The following is a 13,403-nucleotide window of genomic DNA, read 5'->3' on the forward strand; positions in this document are numbered from 1 at the left end:
GTGTCTGTGCTGTCAAAATGTGAGTGTGGATGGAGTTGCCGAAAACATTATCCTGTGAATGATGTTGGGTTTACCAACTCCATCCGCAACACAATGTTTTGGCTGCTCCCGAACAACAGTGTGTTGAGAATACTACCAGACAATACTCCTAAACAAGGTGTCGGGGAAACCACAACGCATCACCAATTCAAGGCTCCCAAACAAAGCCTAAAACGTAATACAGGGAAAAAGGTTTAGTTTCGCTATCGAAACATCCATGATGGCCTGATTATGTTTTGTTTCTTTTAACTGCCTGTTACTGCAATACGTAGCAAATGACACCCTCAAAATACGTAATACAATACACCAAAACCTTGAGGTAATGAGTGTAAGACTGCAGTTTCCATGGATATACCAAATTCATTGGTTGACCAGTGGCTGTTCTTTTACGTCGAGCCAAGTGCATCAATACCTCTAGTTTCAATGTCTAATATATGATATCCTAGTTGTCTAATTACTCCTAAGTGCCAACATAGATAAAATCCTTCCCTGCCACTTATATTATCTTATTAGATCGCACTAAGACATGACTGGTTTGCCTCTTTTAATGGTGACGATAGAAAATGAAAGGGTTTGCGAAATTTAGGTGTTGTGTTGAGAGAGAGAGAGAGAGAGAGAGAGAGAGAGAGAGAGAGAGAGAGAGAGAGAGAGCAGTGGGCACTGATAGATTGCGATACACGTATGGTAATTACAATCAAGGCCTTAAAGATGATAATCAATGGCCGGTAAGGGGGAGGTTATGAAGCAAAAGAAAAAAGAAAAAAAATGACCCTTACGACAGTGCTCAAGGTAAGGTTTGATGATGCTGATGGTGGTAGTCATGGTGATGATGATGATTGATGACCATACTGTTTATCGGTGATGATGGGCTTTATATAGTGGAAATAGAAGCATGATGTTATTAGAAGTATAAGAATTGTGATGACGACGATGATGATGAGGAAAAATTATGTTCATAACAATAGCAATGATTATGATAACATTATGATTGCTTTAACGTTATTCATGTCAGTGGTATATTGATGATGATGGAAATGACAATCATGATAGTGCAAGATGAATGATCAATTAATGAGGACAGTAGCAGTGAAAATGAGATTACTAATGAGCATAACCATGAAAGCATTCACAATGATGGCGTTGTTGATGATCTTGTGATAATGAATAACAATGAGAATGCCTATCAAAAAGAAAAAATGATAATGTGAACAGGTGATTGTGATGATGAGAGTGGATTTCGAAGCCACTCATGCATGAGCAAGCTAATTTGTTTTACAATCCAAACTGGGCCTATCAAAGGTCATTTCCAAAGGTTGGAAAACCTCAACACCAAAACACATGCACTGACACAAGCACATGCTCCTAATACAACGAATACTTGAGTAATTACTCATCGAAAAAGAAATCTCTCCCTCTCAACCAACTTGTGCAGCACTTGTATTAACACACACACACACACACACACACACACACACACACACACACAGCACACACACACACACACACACACACAGCACACACAACACACACATAGGAGTGGGACACCTAAGCTCTGTTTCTATTTTTCATTTTTTTGGTTTTGATTGACATCCAAGTGCATAAGTTTAGAAGTCCACAGATGATGCTTTTGAAGAGCCAGAACAGCTAACAGAAATGTCAGTTGAATTATTTCCCGAAGCATCAACTGGTGCCTGATTTAAGCATTCCAAAACCAAAAGCCGTCTACGTTGCAACTTCAGAGAGAATGTAGTAGAGTCCAAAACAGCAGGCACCTGCAGATAAACCAAAACAACCAAGCTAAATCACTCCAGACAGAACGTATAAACCACTATTTTCCTAGCTTGGCTATTAAGAAAACATAATACATCTCGGAGGAAAAGAAAGAACAGCTGATCATGGAAATCATTTCTAAAAGAAAATACATACTTTTGGTGAAATGCATTTGAGGGGATTCAAAATGCATTTCTGCAAACTAAAAAAATGCAGAGAACATGCAGAACACACAATCAGAGAATCTATATAAACAAAAAGAGAACTTGGAAAATGTACTTTCAAGTCTTTGGGAAGCCTTTGAAGGATATAAAGGAGAATCAACTGGCAATCATCGTAAGAGCATGAAAATTCTAACATGCCGAGATTCAGATCAAGTAGGCTTGCTATCCATTAACAAGGCTTCATACATACACATGCAAACTTTCCCAGTGGATATGGTTTCTAAAACCGACTGGATTGAAGGACAGAAAACACATAATGGAAAGCAAAAAGGAAATTCATTGATGAAATTTATGCATACCTGACTATTAACCCGGCATACTTTATGCACACATAAAAGGCCAACCATTTCATTATAATCAGTTAGCAGTCTTGACAACTCCTTGTCCTCATCTGCACGTCAAAAAGACCTTTAGTATTCAGCATACAAATCAATGGTAAATTAACCTGGGATACAGAAAAATTAAGTTAAATCCATCCTTAAAAGAGCCAGGTGGAGACGGATAAATTGGTTGAGCTTCCTGTGGTCATGGTCACATCTGAACTAATCTAAATTCCAAATTAGCTCCAGTATGATTTAGAATTGAAATTATATATGTAGGTAATTTCTCATACCAGGAAGTGCTTTAACAGAGAGCAGAGTATCAGCCAAGTGTTGCCATCTTGTACAAAAGGAGGACGAAAGAACAGAGGGCAGGAAACTGATCATGCAAACTGCATTTGAAGATCGTAACATGCTTCTTAGAGAATTGATGAAGGAAAGCATATCCCAATCCTGTATCAAATCAGCTGACAAAATCATTTTATAGAACAAAAATAATAAAACCATTCTGATAAAAATCTCAAACACACAAAAAAGTGTTGGGTTAGAAATGATCAAACATAATGCATTTTGTACTTCCAGATCTTTTCTTCTTAAACATTCAGGGTCTTCCATTTATGTCTTCAGTCTCCAGATTGAAAAATATGCGCATTGCTAGCCTTCAGTGGCTAGTTTAAAGAGCAAAAGAACAAATTGTACAACCACAAGCAGTAAATGATGAGCAAGATTTCTCATGTAACTTACCATACTGGAGTATGTACACTGTGGAGCACAGAATGACTGAATGGCAATACGACCAACACACTTAATGGGTCCATTATTTCTGAAAAAGCACAAGTTTGAACTCTCTCAATATGTATAACATGGAAGAAACAGATGCTGGTCTCCACGCAAGAATAAGTGCCAACAGTGAAAGCTGGCAAACCAGAAACAAAGGCCTCACAACTGGACTTCTGAAAATACCAATAAAAAAATACTAATAGCAACATCAACCACATACACACATATGCACATGTTATCATAAAAAAATATAAAAAATACTTGCTCCAAACAAAAGGACACAGAATACAATCAACCACGAATTGTCAAGCTATTTTAAGCAGGCAAGATGAAGCATATATCTGCACACCCATGCATAAATCTCTGTGCTTGTGTGCGAGTAAATTGGATGTCCTCATTTTTCAAAAATAAGTATGGACCCATGTGGACTTTGAGATGAAAGCCTGCAGTCCACACAAAAAGAAATGTGAGACCTAACCAGATAGAAAAGCTGGGCCCAGGCAAACCCCCGATCAGTACAATATTAAAACTAATTATAAATCATTTACATCAGAAAAACAAAAAAATCCTAAGACTAAAATAATGAATTGTTTAAAAAAAGTGAGTATCATGAACAATTGAAAATTGATGAGTAATTGAACTTTAAGCTTTTTTTACTCTTTAAAGGAGACCAAAAAAGGAAGTGAGCACACACACCTATATCACATGGGTGCGTGTGCGGCACTTTCAAAAAACTTGGGTGCAGCAAAAATATAATATATATTATATATATAATTTTTAAGTTTTAACAGTTAACAACAGTAACACTAATGAAATAAAAAACAATTATCACAATATCATCAAATCAATTCATCATCATGCATGCAATAAATCAAATTAACAATCTATAATTCTATTCTACATCATAAAAACCAACACCACAATTATAAAAACAATCAAATAAGTAAAACAGAAAAGAAGTAAATTATATAGTATACTAACAAAAGAAGCAAAAAATGCATAATTACATACCAAAAGTATATCCCACACAACGTGTATGATGATGAGGTAATGGATCCTAATAATTTTCTTCTTCATCATCAAATACATCATATTGAAATCATGCACTCCCTCTAAGTCACACTCTTCTGGGTTTACATCCCAAAATTTGGATGATCCTTGTCTGCATTACAAACCCAATTTGAAAATGTTAAACACAAGTATATTTAAATAAAAAAACTAAAAAATAGTTAAATAATTAAGAGAACAAATTAGTACCTGTATTCATTATTGGTTCACGAAATTAGTCGAAGATTTGAATGAACATATACTAAATCCTCTGCACGCTTGCTGGTGAGTTTGTTTCTCTTCATATTGTGGATTTGAGAATATGTGCTTCAATTTCTTTCACAACAGGATGGACTAGCAGGTTGTGATAGCAATCTCAATGCAAGTTGTTGTAGAAGAGGTGTTTCTGATCCAAATGTTGACCACCATGTAATATGATCTATATTATCCTCCTCTCTCGCGAGTAATGCCTGTCCATATAATCTCGAAGATGCAAAATTTTCAAACTTTTGTTTGACTTGATTTAGAATATGTGATTCGGGATAAAGTCTTGTCATACACATATTTCTATGCCTGGTAGCTCTGGGTCTAAATTTGGAGGGACACGACCAATACCACCTTCCTGTCACTTTTTTGCATAATATTCTGGATTAAGAGAATGTGTCGTGCAATGCAAATGAGTGTTGCTCTTATCCCATCTTCTGACTAAAACTGAATGAATATGGTTAAAAAATTCTGAATCATCCAATGCAATATTTTTTCCTTCGTGCTTGAAAACTACAACTTGTATTTTTTTAATTATATTATCCCACATTTCATAAACTTTGTAAAGCATGGGCTCATCTTTATCAACTTCTCTCAACATTTCCCAAATAGGTTGAGTAAATTGAAAAAAATATATGACTCTGTCTCAAAACTCATCATCAACAAAAAAATTCTTAATTTCTTGATCCTTGACATCATCATCAGCACGATAGAATGTCAAATTCTCATCAGTCACCATGCTAATCAAATCATTCTTCACTTCCTTAATCCTTTTCACAATCACAATGATAGACGCAAAACATGTTTCAGCGACCTTCAATAATTTTAGGTCAAAATGCCTATTAAATATAACATTAGCATGATGGTGGTTGACAACAAAATTCCTAATGCTTTTGACATTTTTTTTAATTCTTCAATCCATGAAGATAAAACATATGTTGGTGAATTTTCTTATTCTTTGGGATTGCAGATGCTCTTGAGGGTCAGATTCAAGCTGTGTGCTACACAGGGAGTCCAAAAAATATGAAGATACTCACTATCCAAACTCAATGCTGTACTTTTACAAATTGGAGCGTTGTCTGTGATGATTTGCACTACTTTATGATCACCCACTTCTTTTATTACTTCCATAAACAATCCCTTCAAATACTCAACATTTTTATATTCCCCAGATGCATCAATTGCTTTCAAGAATACTGAGTCACTAAGCAAAGAAGCAATGAAATTGATTAGTGGACGCCTTTGAATATCTATCCACCCATCAGAAACAATGAAAACTCCATTTTGCTCCTATGAATATATTTTAATCTCTAGCAATCTCTTAACATTTGCCCTCTCTTCTGCAAGAAGTGTGGTTCGTAGTTTTTCTGAGCTTGGAGGTATATAGCCACTCAAATTACAATTTGCCAAAAAAGTAACTAAATCCTTCTAATAAGGATTTCTAGCTGCATTAAATAGGAGTGAACTAGAATAAGAATACCTTGCTACTTTTCTATCCATCGCCTCCCTTCCATATGTATTGAATGATGCTTGTATCGTTCCTCTTTTTCTACCTCCTACATTTACTTTTCTTTTTTTTTTGAGCATCTTTTTGGTGGCTTAAAAATGACACTAATTGTACAAGAATCACTCATTGTCTTCCTCTTCTCATATTCTTCTTGTATTTTCTTGTATTGTTTTCGCATTGCCTCATCAACTCTTCTGCATCCTGAAATGTCATGTCCTAATATCTTCAACAAATGAACCTTAACTCTTGTATAAGACCGAACAAAATCTCTTTCACAGAGCTTGCATCGAAATCTCTTGTTTCCACCACCTCCTCATCTAGTTTTTGCAAGTTTATCTACATCTACCCATAGTGGCCCCACATCATCACTCCCACTATAACTATCAACAACACTAACATCAAAACTCACATGTGGGGACAAGGATGATGCAAGTCCTTTCCCTTTATCTGTCATTTTTATCCTGAAAACACAAAAAAATAATATTAAAATCAATTATGCATCTGGGGTTTTTCCAGTAGTAACCAATTATTAAACACTAGTAACCTTGTTAATTATTAAAATTTGAACACTAGTAAATTAACCAATTTACTTGTATTAGTCACATCAAATGGTATACTTGTTTAAGCAAAGTATCAAACAAAAAGTTTATATAAATCCAAGGTCAAAGACAAGACCTAAGCACCTAATACTATTCACACTCTATATGATAGAAACGTCAAACCACATGAATGAGGCCTGCATGGCTTTCAAATGAATTTATGCGAATTCTGGTTATTGAGTTTAATGCCTTTCGTCAGTGTTGTTCATGAAGAGGCTGAGAACTGTCTTCAAATGAAGTCTTGAAGTGTGTTACTGATAGAATCAGTAGTTTTCAGTAGTTTGCACTGATGTGTTCTCTGTGTTTGCAAGAAATTGCAATTGGTTGTAAGAGACTTCAACTTCCTGATGATTCATTGTGTATAAATAAATGCAAGTAAACATCACTTTTTCATTGGGAGTTCATAAGACTGACATGGTTTTTCATAAGATTCAATATGCAGCCATGGAATCATCGGAGCCACTTGTGGTACAACATTGGATTTACTCATATTACATTGTTCTAGGAAAAACCTGTACATTGAGATTCTTCTTCGTCTACTAATCACATACAATTTTATTAATGTCAGAATAATCACTGTATCAAAGTTTATGATGATTCCAAAAGTTCGAAGGGGAGAGAGATAGAGAGATTTAGAGTGAGAGAAGAGATAGAGACAGAGCGAGAAACAGAGACAAAGGGAGAAGAGAGATGGAGAGATAGAGAGAGTAAGTGAGAGATGGAGAGAGCGAGAGAAGAGAGAGTGATAGTGAGAAAGACAGAGAGATTGAGAGTGAGAGACAGAGCGAGTGAGAGAGAGTACCTGAGGAGGAGAGGTTCGACGGAGAGGTCGTTGTCGGCATCGGGGTCCGGCGGAGAGGTCGTCGCCGGCTTCGGCTTTAGGAAAAGAGGTCGGGAGGATTAGGGCAAATTTTTTTTGCCCTAATCCTCCTCTCCACAGCCATTTTATAGGGCGTATTTTTTTAAGGCCTAAAAATTGGACAGAAATGACCCTGGGTGCGTTGACCGCACCCAGGGTCGGGTTGACCCCACCGGGTGCTGCACCCGCACGCGCACCTACGTCGTGTCGCGTCGACACGGGTGTGGCACCTGGTTGGCCGAATCCCTGTGACTTAGACACACACACACACACACACACACACACACACACACACACACATATATATATGGTTGTGATAATGCTAGATGATATGGGAGCTGATCTTGTGTACAAGCCTGTATATTCTAATGGTTTCTGAAAGTGGCGATCACAAAAACTGATGGGGTTATCAGTCTCAAAGGGCATCACTCCTACTAACAGTATCCAGCCATGTTGTATCTGGAAATTCATGACAGCATGTTTATTTATGCAAATACCCTTTATCCCAATAAATGAGTTAATTTTTCACACTTAGTTTGACCACATGTTCATTTAAGTAAATACCCTTTATCCCAATAAATGGGTTAATTTTTCACACTTAATTTGACCAAGTAGAGCCCATCATTTTTCCACCAGCACCACTCTATGGTTGGATTAGCTAGAAGCTTGTCAGATGGCAGAATGATGACACCTTATTGGTTTCCATCCAGTCTGCAGTCCACACATAAAGAAATGTGAGACCTAACCAGATAGAAAAGCTGGGCCCAGGCAAACCCCCGATCAGTACATTATTAAAACTAATTATAAATCATTTACATCAGAAAAACAAAAAAATCCTAAGACTAAAATAATGAATTGTTAAAAAAATGTGAGTATCATGAACAATTGAAAATTGATGAGTAATTGAACTTTAAGCTTTTTTTACTCTTTAAAGGAGACCAGAAAAGGAAGTGAGCACACACACACACACACACACACACACACACATATATATATGGTTGTGATAATGCTAGATGATATGGGAGCTGATCTTGTGTACAAGCCTATATATTCTAATGGTTTCTGAAAGTGGCGATCACAAAAACTGATGGGGTTATCAGTCTCAAAGGGCATCACTACTACTACCAGTATCCAGCCATGTTGTATCTGGGGTCTGATGGTACCAGAAAAGACCTAGATTGTACTTCAGATGTCTTGCAGTTGAGTTATACAAACATCTCTCTCTCTCACTCTCTCTCTCTCTTCATGTGTATATGTATATATATATATATATGGAAAACATTTGCTTCTGTTGTAACTACAATACTTAGTACTCTAGTAGCAACCACCAGTTTTTAACGTTTTCTCAAGTGCTTTGTGGGTCAAACAACCCTTAAAAGAACATCTACATGGTTATTTAATAAAATCATGCTTCATATCGTCAAATTCTGATGTGTAAGCAGGTTTTCTTAAGAGCATAAATCAGTGCCCCACAATGCATCAATTTCACAATTGAGAAAATCACATTTCCATAACTCAACTGAAAATGTTATTCCTAATAAACAAACCATGTGTTATATATCTCTGGGCTCAGATTGAGCAGATAAAGCTCACTTATGATTTCTCTGCTAGATAATACAGTACAATAAAGAATAGCCATTAGTTTCCTATATACATACACATACACTATCACTCGTAGATACACACATGCATAATGCTATATTAAGAAAGATATGAATTTTTTAGATATATTTACTGCAAATACATATGGATGAAGCATGAGTTTGAGAAACCTGAAACCACAGTTCTTCAAATTCAGCCTGTTTTAAGCATTAGTTTATTCACAAGCATATTTCTACAAAAGAGCCAAGAGCAGAGCTATCCATAGGCATTGCATTAACAACCCTAACATTAATTAAGATGAAGAATACACATATTTATATGTCTTATGCATGTGTATTCTGTAGTCAAGTTGACCAATAAGCCATAGTTGTACCTTGAAAACTGTGCTAAAAATTCAGAACAACGTTCACGAATATATGCAAGGTCTGAAGTGTCTCGAATGCTGACACAGTCAACAGACTCCCTACCAAGAAATTTCCTTTCAAGGGGCTTCCGCAAGTCAAAATCATTGCAGTATTCATTTCTACCATCTGCAATTCAACATTTAATCAGTTCTTGAAAGACGGGTGTACCTATACTAGAAGATATGCACGCCCTAAACTTAATATGCATCAAACTTGTTGGCTCACTGGAAGGAAACTGAAGATCCTACAACGATGGAAAACAATACAATTGAAGGAACAAATAAGAACAAAGAAATCAGATTTAAACTTACAAACAAATCAGATTTCTAATACATTTCATGTAAATAAACAGAATAAGATGTGGCAAACTGTGCTGCACAACATCACCCGAGAACATTAAAGTTATAATCAATGTTATAAAAATTATATCTTATAATGCAATATGTTATGATATATTGTAATACCTTACCATGATACTACATGATGTTGATGCACCCTACTCTCAGATATGGAAAGTATCATATTGTATTAATATATATCAGGTTGTGCTCTATGATAGTATGCAATATAACTAACATCATACGAGTCAATGACTCATTGCAAACTATGTTTTTCTAATGATTTTTTTTTTCATTTTTCAGACAAGTTTTTAAGCTTTAATAGAATTGTTTTAACCTATTTTCATACTCAAAATTCCAAAGAGTTTAATCTCCAGCTCTAGGGCCTTCCACTGAGAAATTGAAAATTTGAGGATCTTTCCCTATCAGTTGATAAGAATCCGATTTGTGTGTTATGCCATGTTCTAAAAATATTGAGGCCCTGCTTGTGCGTGAGCAGGCCAAAGGTACCTATTTATTGGCAAAAATGATGAAAAATATGAGGTAAGAGGCTCTGTGTCCAATAAAACATTTGAAATCAAGTTTCACCACCTACTTTTGGGATTTTGAGGACCGTTCAATTTGGCATTTTGAGTTTTTTTTTTCCAGTAGCTTCCAAAATTGCTAGGGTAAGTGTAATTCATGTTACAAAAATCTACTGATAGCAATGAGAGAAGATCCAGCATGGTACTTTTGTATTGATTAACAATATTGTGTATTCTAAGTAACAGTGGAATTAGAGGCAGAATATGTAAGTTGAATTGTTATCTTGCAAGTGAAAGCAAGGTCACAAGGCCTTGTATATCTCCTACACTTTCATATAACATACACATTGATCAATGCTTGTGTGCAAGAAATGAGAAGGAAAATTTTCAACCAAGAGCAAAAGTTATAGAAGAAAACGAAAGATAACCACCAGAAATCAAGGAAAATCAACCATGACCATCAGAAGATATACATTTGCTACCACCTCTAAAAAATCAGAGAAATATTATATATATGAGAAAGTTCTTGAGTGTATGATGAGATATTAGAAATTTACTGAAGGAAATCTTGAATGAAGTAGACTAGCTTTAGGAAGCTTGGAAAATTACTAGTATAATTTTAGATCAAATGATATGCAAGATTGTCTCTTATCATCCGTGGTCATTTGTTTTATAAACTTAAGGTTGTGAAGACGGTACTTCAATTTTTTCTTTTAATTGTATATGTATGTCAAAATTTTTGTTAATTATAACCTACTTCGGTGTGGTAAAAACTCACAAACACATATATATTTTAATTAGATTTGTATTTTAGCTTTTAGTACAAGTTCTAGATGTTAATTTTTCATTTTCTAAATAAATTTTCTATATGAATACACAATGTGATAAATATGTATCTTGAACATATGCTAATCTTGACTTATTTGATAGTCCATAAGAACCAAAACAAAAAGAAATATGGTTTACATTTAAATTCCAGGTTAATTGACTTTGCTAAAGGATCCAACTATAACTGCTCGAACATCTCATCAATGAAAGATTTATACCAAAATGTTACACTTCTTAATTACTTTAACAGTAGTAGAAGATAAACCTTTGCAGTTGATAACTGGATCGTCAACATATATAAACCCCCTAAACAAGGAAAACCATATCCTGAAAATGCGTGATCATTTTCAGCAGATTCTCAAAGCGAATATGAATCAAGAAAACAAGACTGCAGCAAAAAGTCAGAGTTTGAGTCTGCCTTCACCTCTATCATCCTGTTGCTCACCAAAATACTTCTTGTATTGCCACGCAATCCTCAAATTCTTTTCCTGCATCAACAAAATGAGCATTCCATGAAACAGAAAACACAAAAGATGACGAAATTAAGGTACAAAGAACAGAAGGAACAAAACAATCTGAAATTGAAACTAACACAAAACAAAGGAAAAACAACTGTTGGAGGAAAATTGGGTGCTACACTGCTACCTGCGGTTCCTCGGCAACGGAACCTGATTTGCGATTATCGGGCTTGGGCAGAAGAATGCCGGGCAAGGTACCCAGAAAAGCTTGAGGGTTTTTCTCAGGGCTAGCGTACAAAAGCCGCTGTTGATGTGTTAACCCTTGGGACATGAAGTTTCTTAAAAGCAGAAGGTGATGGGGAGCTTCATTGTCTTCCATGATCATCACCAGCGTCCCTAACGGTATGCCTCCACCTAATATCTTTGAAGCTCACTTTTAAGGAATAACTAAAACAAGCATCTCCTTTGGATGGTGACCACAATGTCAAAAGGTACAGATTTAGAGGAATAGAAAATTAACAATCAAACCAACAAAACAAATGAAAAGAAAGAAAATATGGGACATGCAAAAAACAAAAGATCAAGTTCTACCAAACAAGAAAAATAATGGGAAGGAAGGATATTGTCAAGATGGGATATGCCAGTGGAGACAAGGGACGTGCCGTTTGGGCCTGCTTTCACACCAGGGGGAAGATGAGATATGGTGGTCAAGGGATTCCTGGAGAAGGAGCTCCTAGTATTGGCAGCAGCCATGGTGCTGTGGCTATATTGTGAATCACCAACAAGTATTTGATTGGTGCTGCTATTCCCCTCTATTTGTTCCTACTGAATTTTGGGTGCAGAAATAGAAACTTCCTGGGTTCTGTAAGCTCAGTGCTTTGCTGATTTTGCACCAAATGAAAAGATTCCAAGTTGTGACTTCAGAAGAAGCCAGTCCAACGACTCGTTTAAGGCTTGTTTGGCTCGTCAGATGGAGGGTTTCAGCCCGACACCGACCCGTTCTTACCAGGTTGGGGCTTCGATGACCCGCCAAGTGAGCCCTTTGCCCTCGAGGCTACCACTTTCGCACGAAGAGAGAGAGAGAGCTTCGCACACTTTGGGCTAAATGGGTCTTTTTCAAGTAGGAATGCAAACGCACGCTTGGGATCGGAACAGTTAAATACATGGAGATTCGGAATTCTGGAGCACCTAAAAATTACAAGACCTCCACCCTAAATCTGACTCATTTGTATGTCGAGACCAACGATGGGACTCTAGGAGCAGGTGCAAGTCACCATGTGATGAGACCTTGCAAGTTCAAACCCCATTGGTATAAGGGTGGTTGCATAACTGCCTGATGGCTGATAGTATTAGCAGGCCTCTCGCGTGTTTGATAGTTGGCTTATTCTTATTTGTGAAAAAGAAAGCCCCCGAGCTCTGTTATGAAAAAAAAAGTTGAAAATGCCGAGTACATTTGTTTCGACAGACAAAGCTGGGGTTAGGCAGACCCCTACCAGTTATACAATTATACCATTGGGATTCGAACTTAGAAACGTCCCAACACAAGCTGACTAACTGCTCCTGCCAGACAAGCGGAGACCCCTTGGTTGCAGTGGCGGAGCCAGAAGTTTTTTGTTGGGTGGGCAGACTTCGGGTGGTGATCATCGACCTCTGTCGGTGGCGCAGTGGCACGAAGCTTCCATGGTGGTGAAGATCATACATCGAGATCGAAAGCCTGTTTCGCTAGTTGAGCCACCTCCTTCTCGGTGGTGATCCAGCAGCAAGCCGAAGGTCTTCCAACTGAGGTGCCTCCTCAGCTCTCTCTCGGAGGGGACGGTCCTCGCCACAGCATCGAGGCAGA

General features: G+C 36.9%; 1 protein-coding gene across 1 annotated transcript; it reads right to left on the minus strand.

The window, feature by feature from the left end:
• Positions 1-1,578: 1,578 nt before the first annotated feature.
• Positions 1,579-12,059, minus strand: LOC149842168 (elongator complex protein 4-like). The gene is made up of 7 exons (XM_089998965.1): positions 11,751-12,059; positions 11,530-11,593; positions 9,385-9,541; positions 3,098-3,176; positions 2,647-2,806; positions 2,333-2,424; positions 1,579-1,811 (listed from the first exon to the last, which is right to left on the minus strand). Exons 1-7 carry the CDS (start codon positions 11,946-11,948, stop codon positions 1,644-1,646), a joined length of 918 nt encoding a protein of 305 aa, XP_089855091.1. The 5' UTR covers positions 11,949-12,059; the 3' UTR covers positions 1,579-1,643.
• Between the last annotated feature and the right edge of the window lie 1,344 nt (positions 12,060-13,403).

This window comes from Nuphar pumila, chromosome 3, assembly GCF_984573655.1.
Source record: "Nuphar pumila chromosome 3, dmNupPumi1.hap1.1, whole genome shotgun sequence".
Classification (NCBI taxonomy): Eukaryota; Viridiplantae; Streptophyta; class Magnoliopsida; order Nymphaeales; family Nymphaeaceae; genus Nuphar; species Nuphar pumila.

Bases quoted from the DNA above. Each gene is read 5' to 3' on its own strand.
- LOC149842168 (XM_089998965.1), bottom strand. From the start codon at position 11,948: ATGATCATGGAAGACAATGAAGCTCCCCATCACCTTCTGCTTTTAAGA. The intron at 9,542-11,529 runs GTGAAGGCAGAC...GTTGAATTGCAG, and splicing joins TGAGCAACAGGATGATAGAG to ATGGTAGAAATGAATACTGC. The intron at 1,812-2,332 runs GTATGCATAAAT...GTTTATCTGCAG, and splicing joins TATGCCGGGTTAATAGTCAG to GTGCCTGCTGTTTTGGACTC.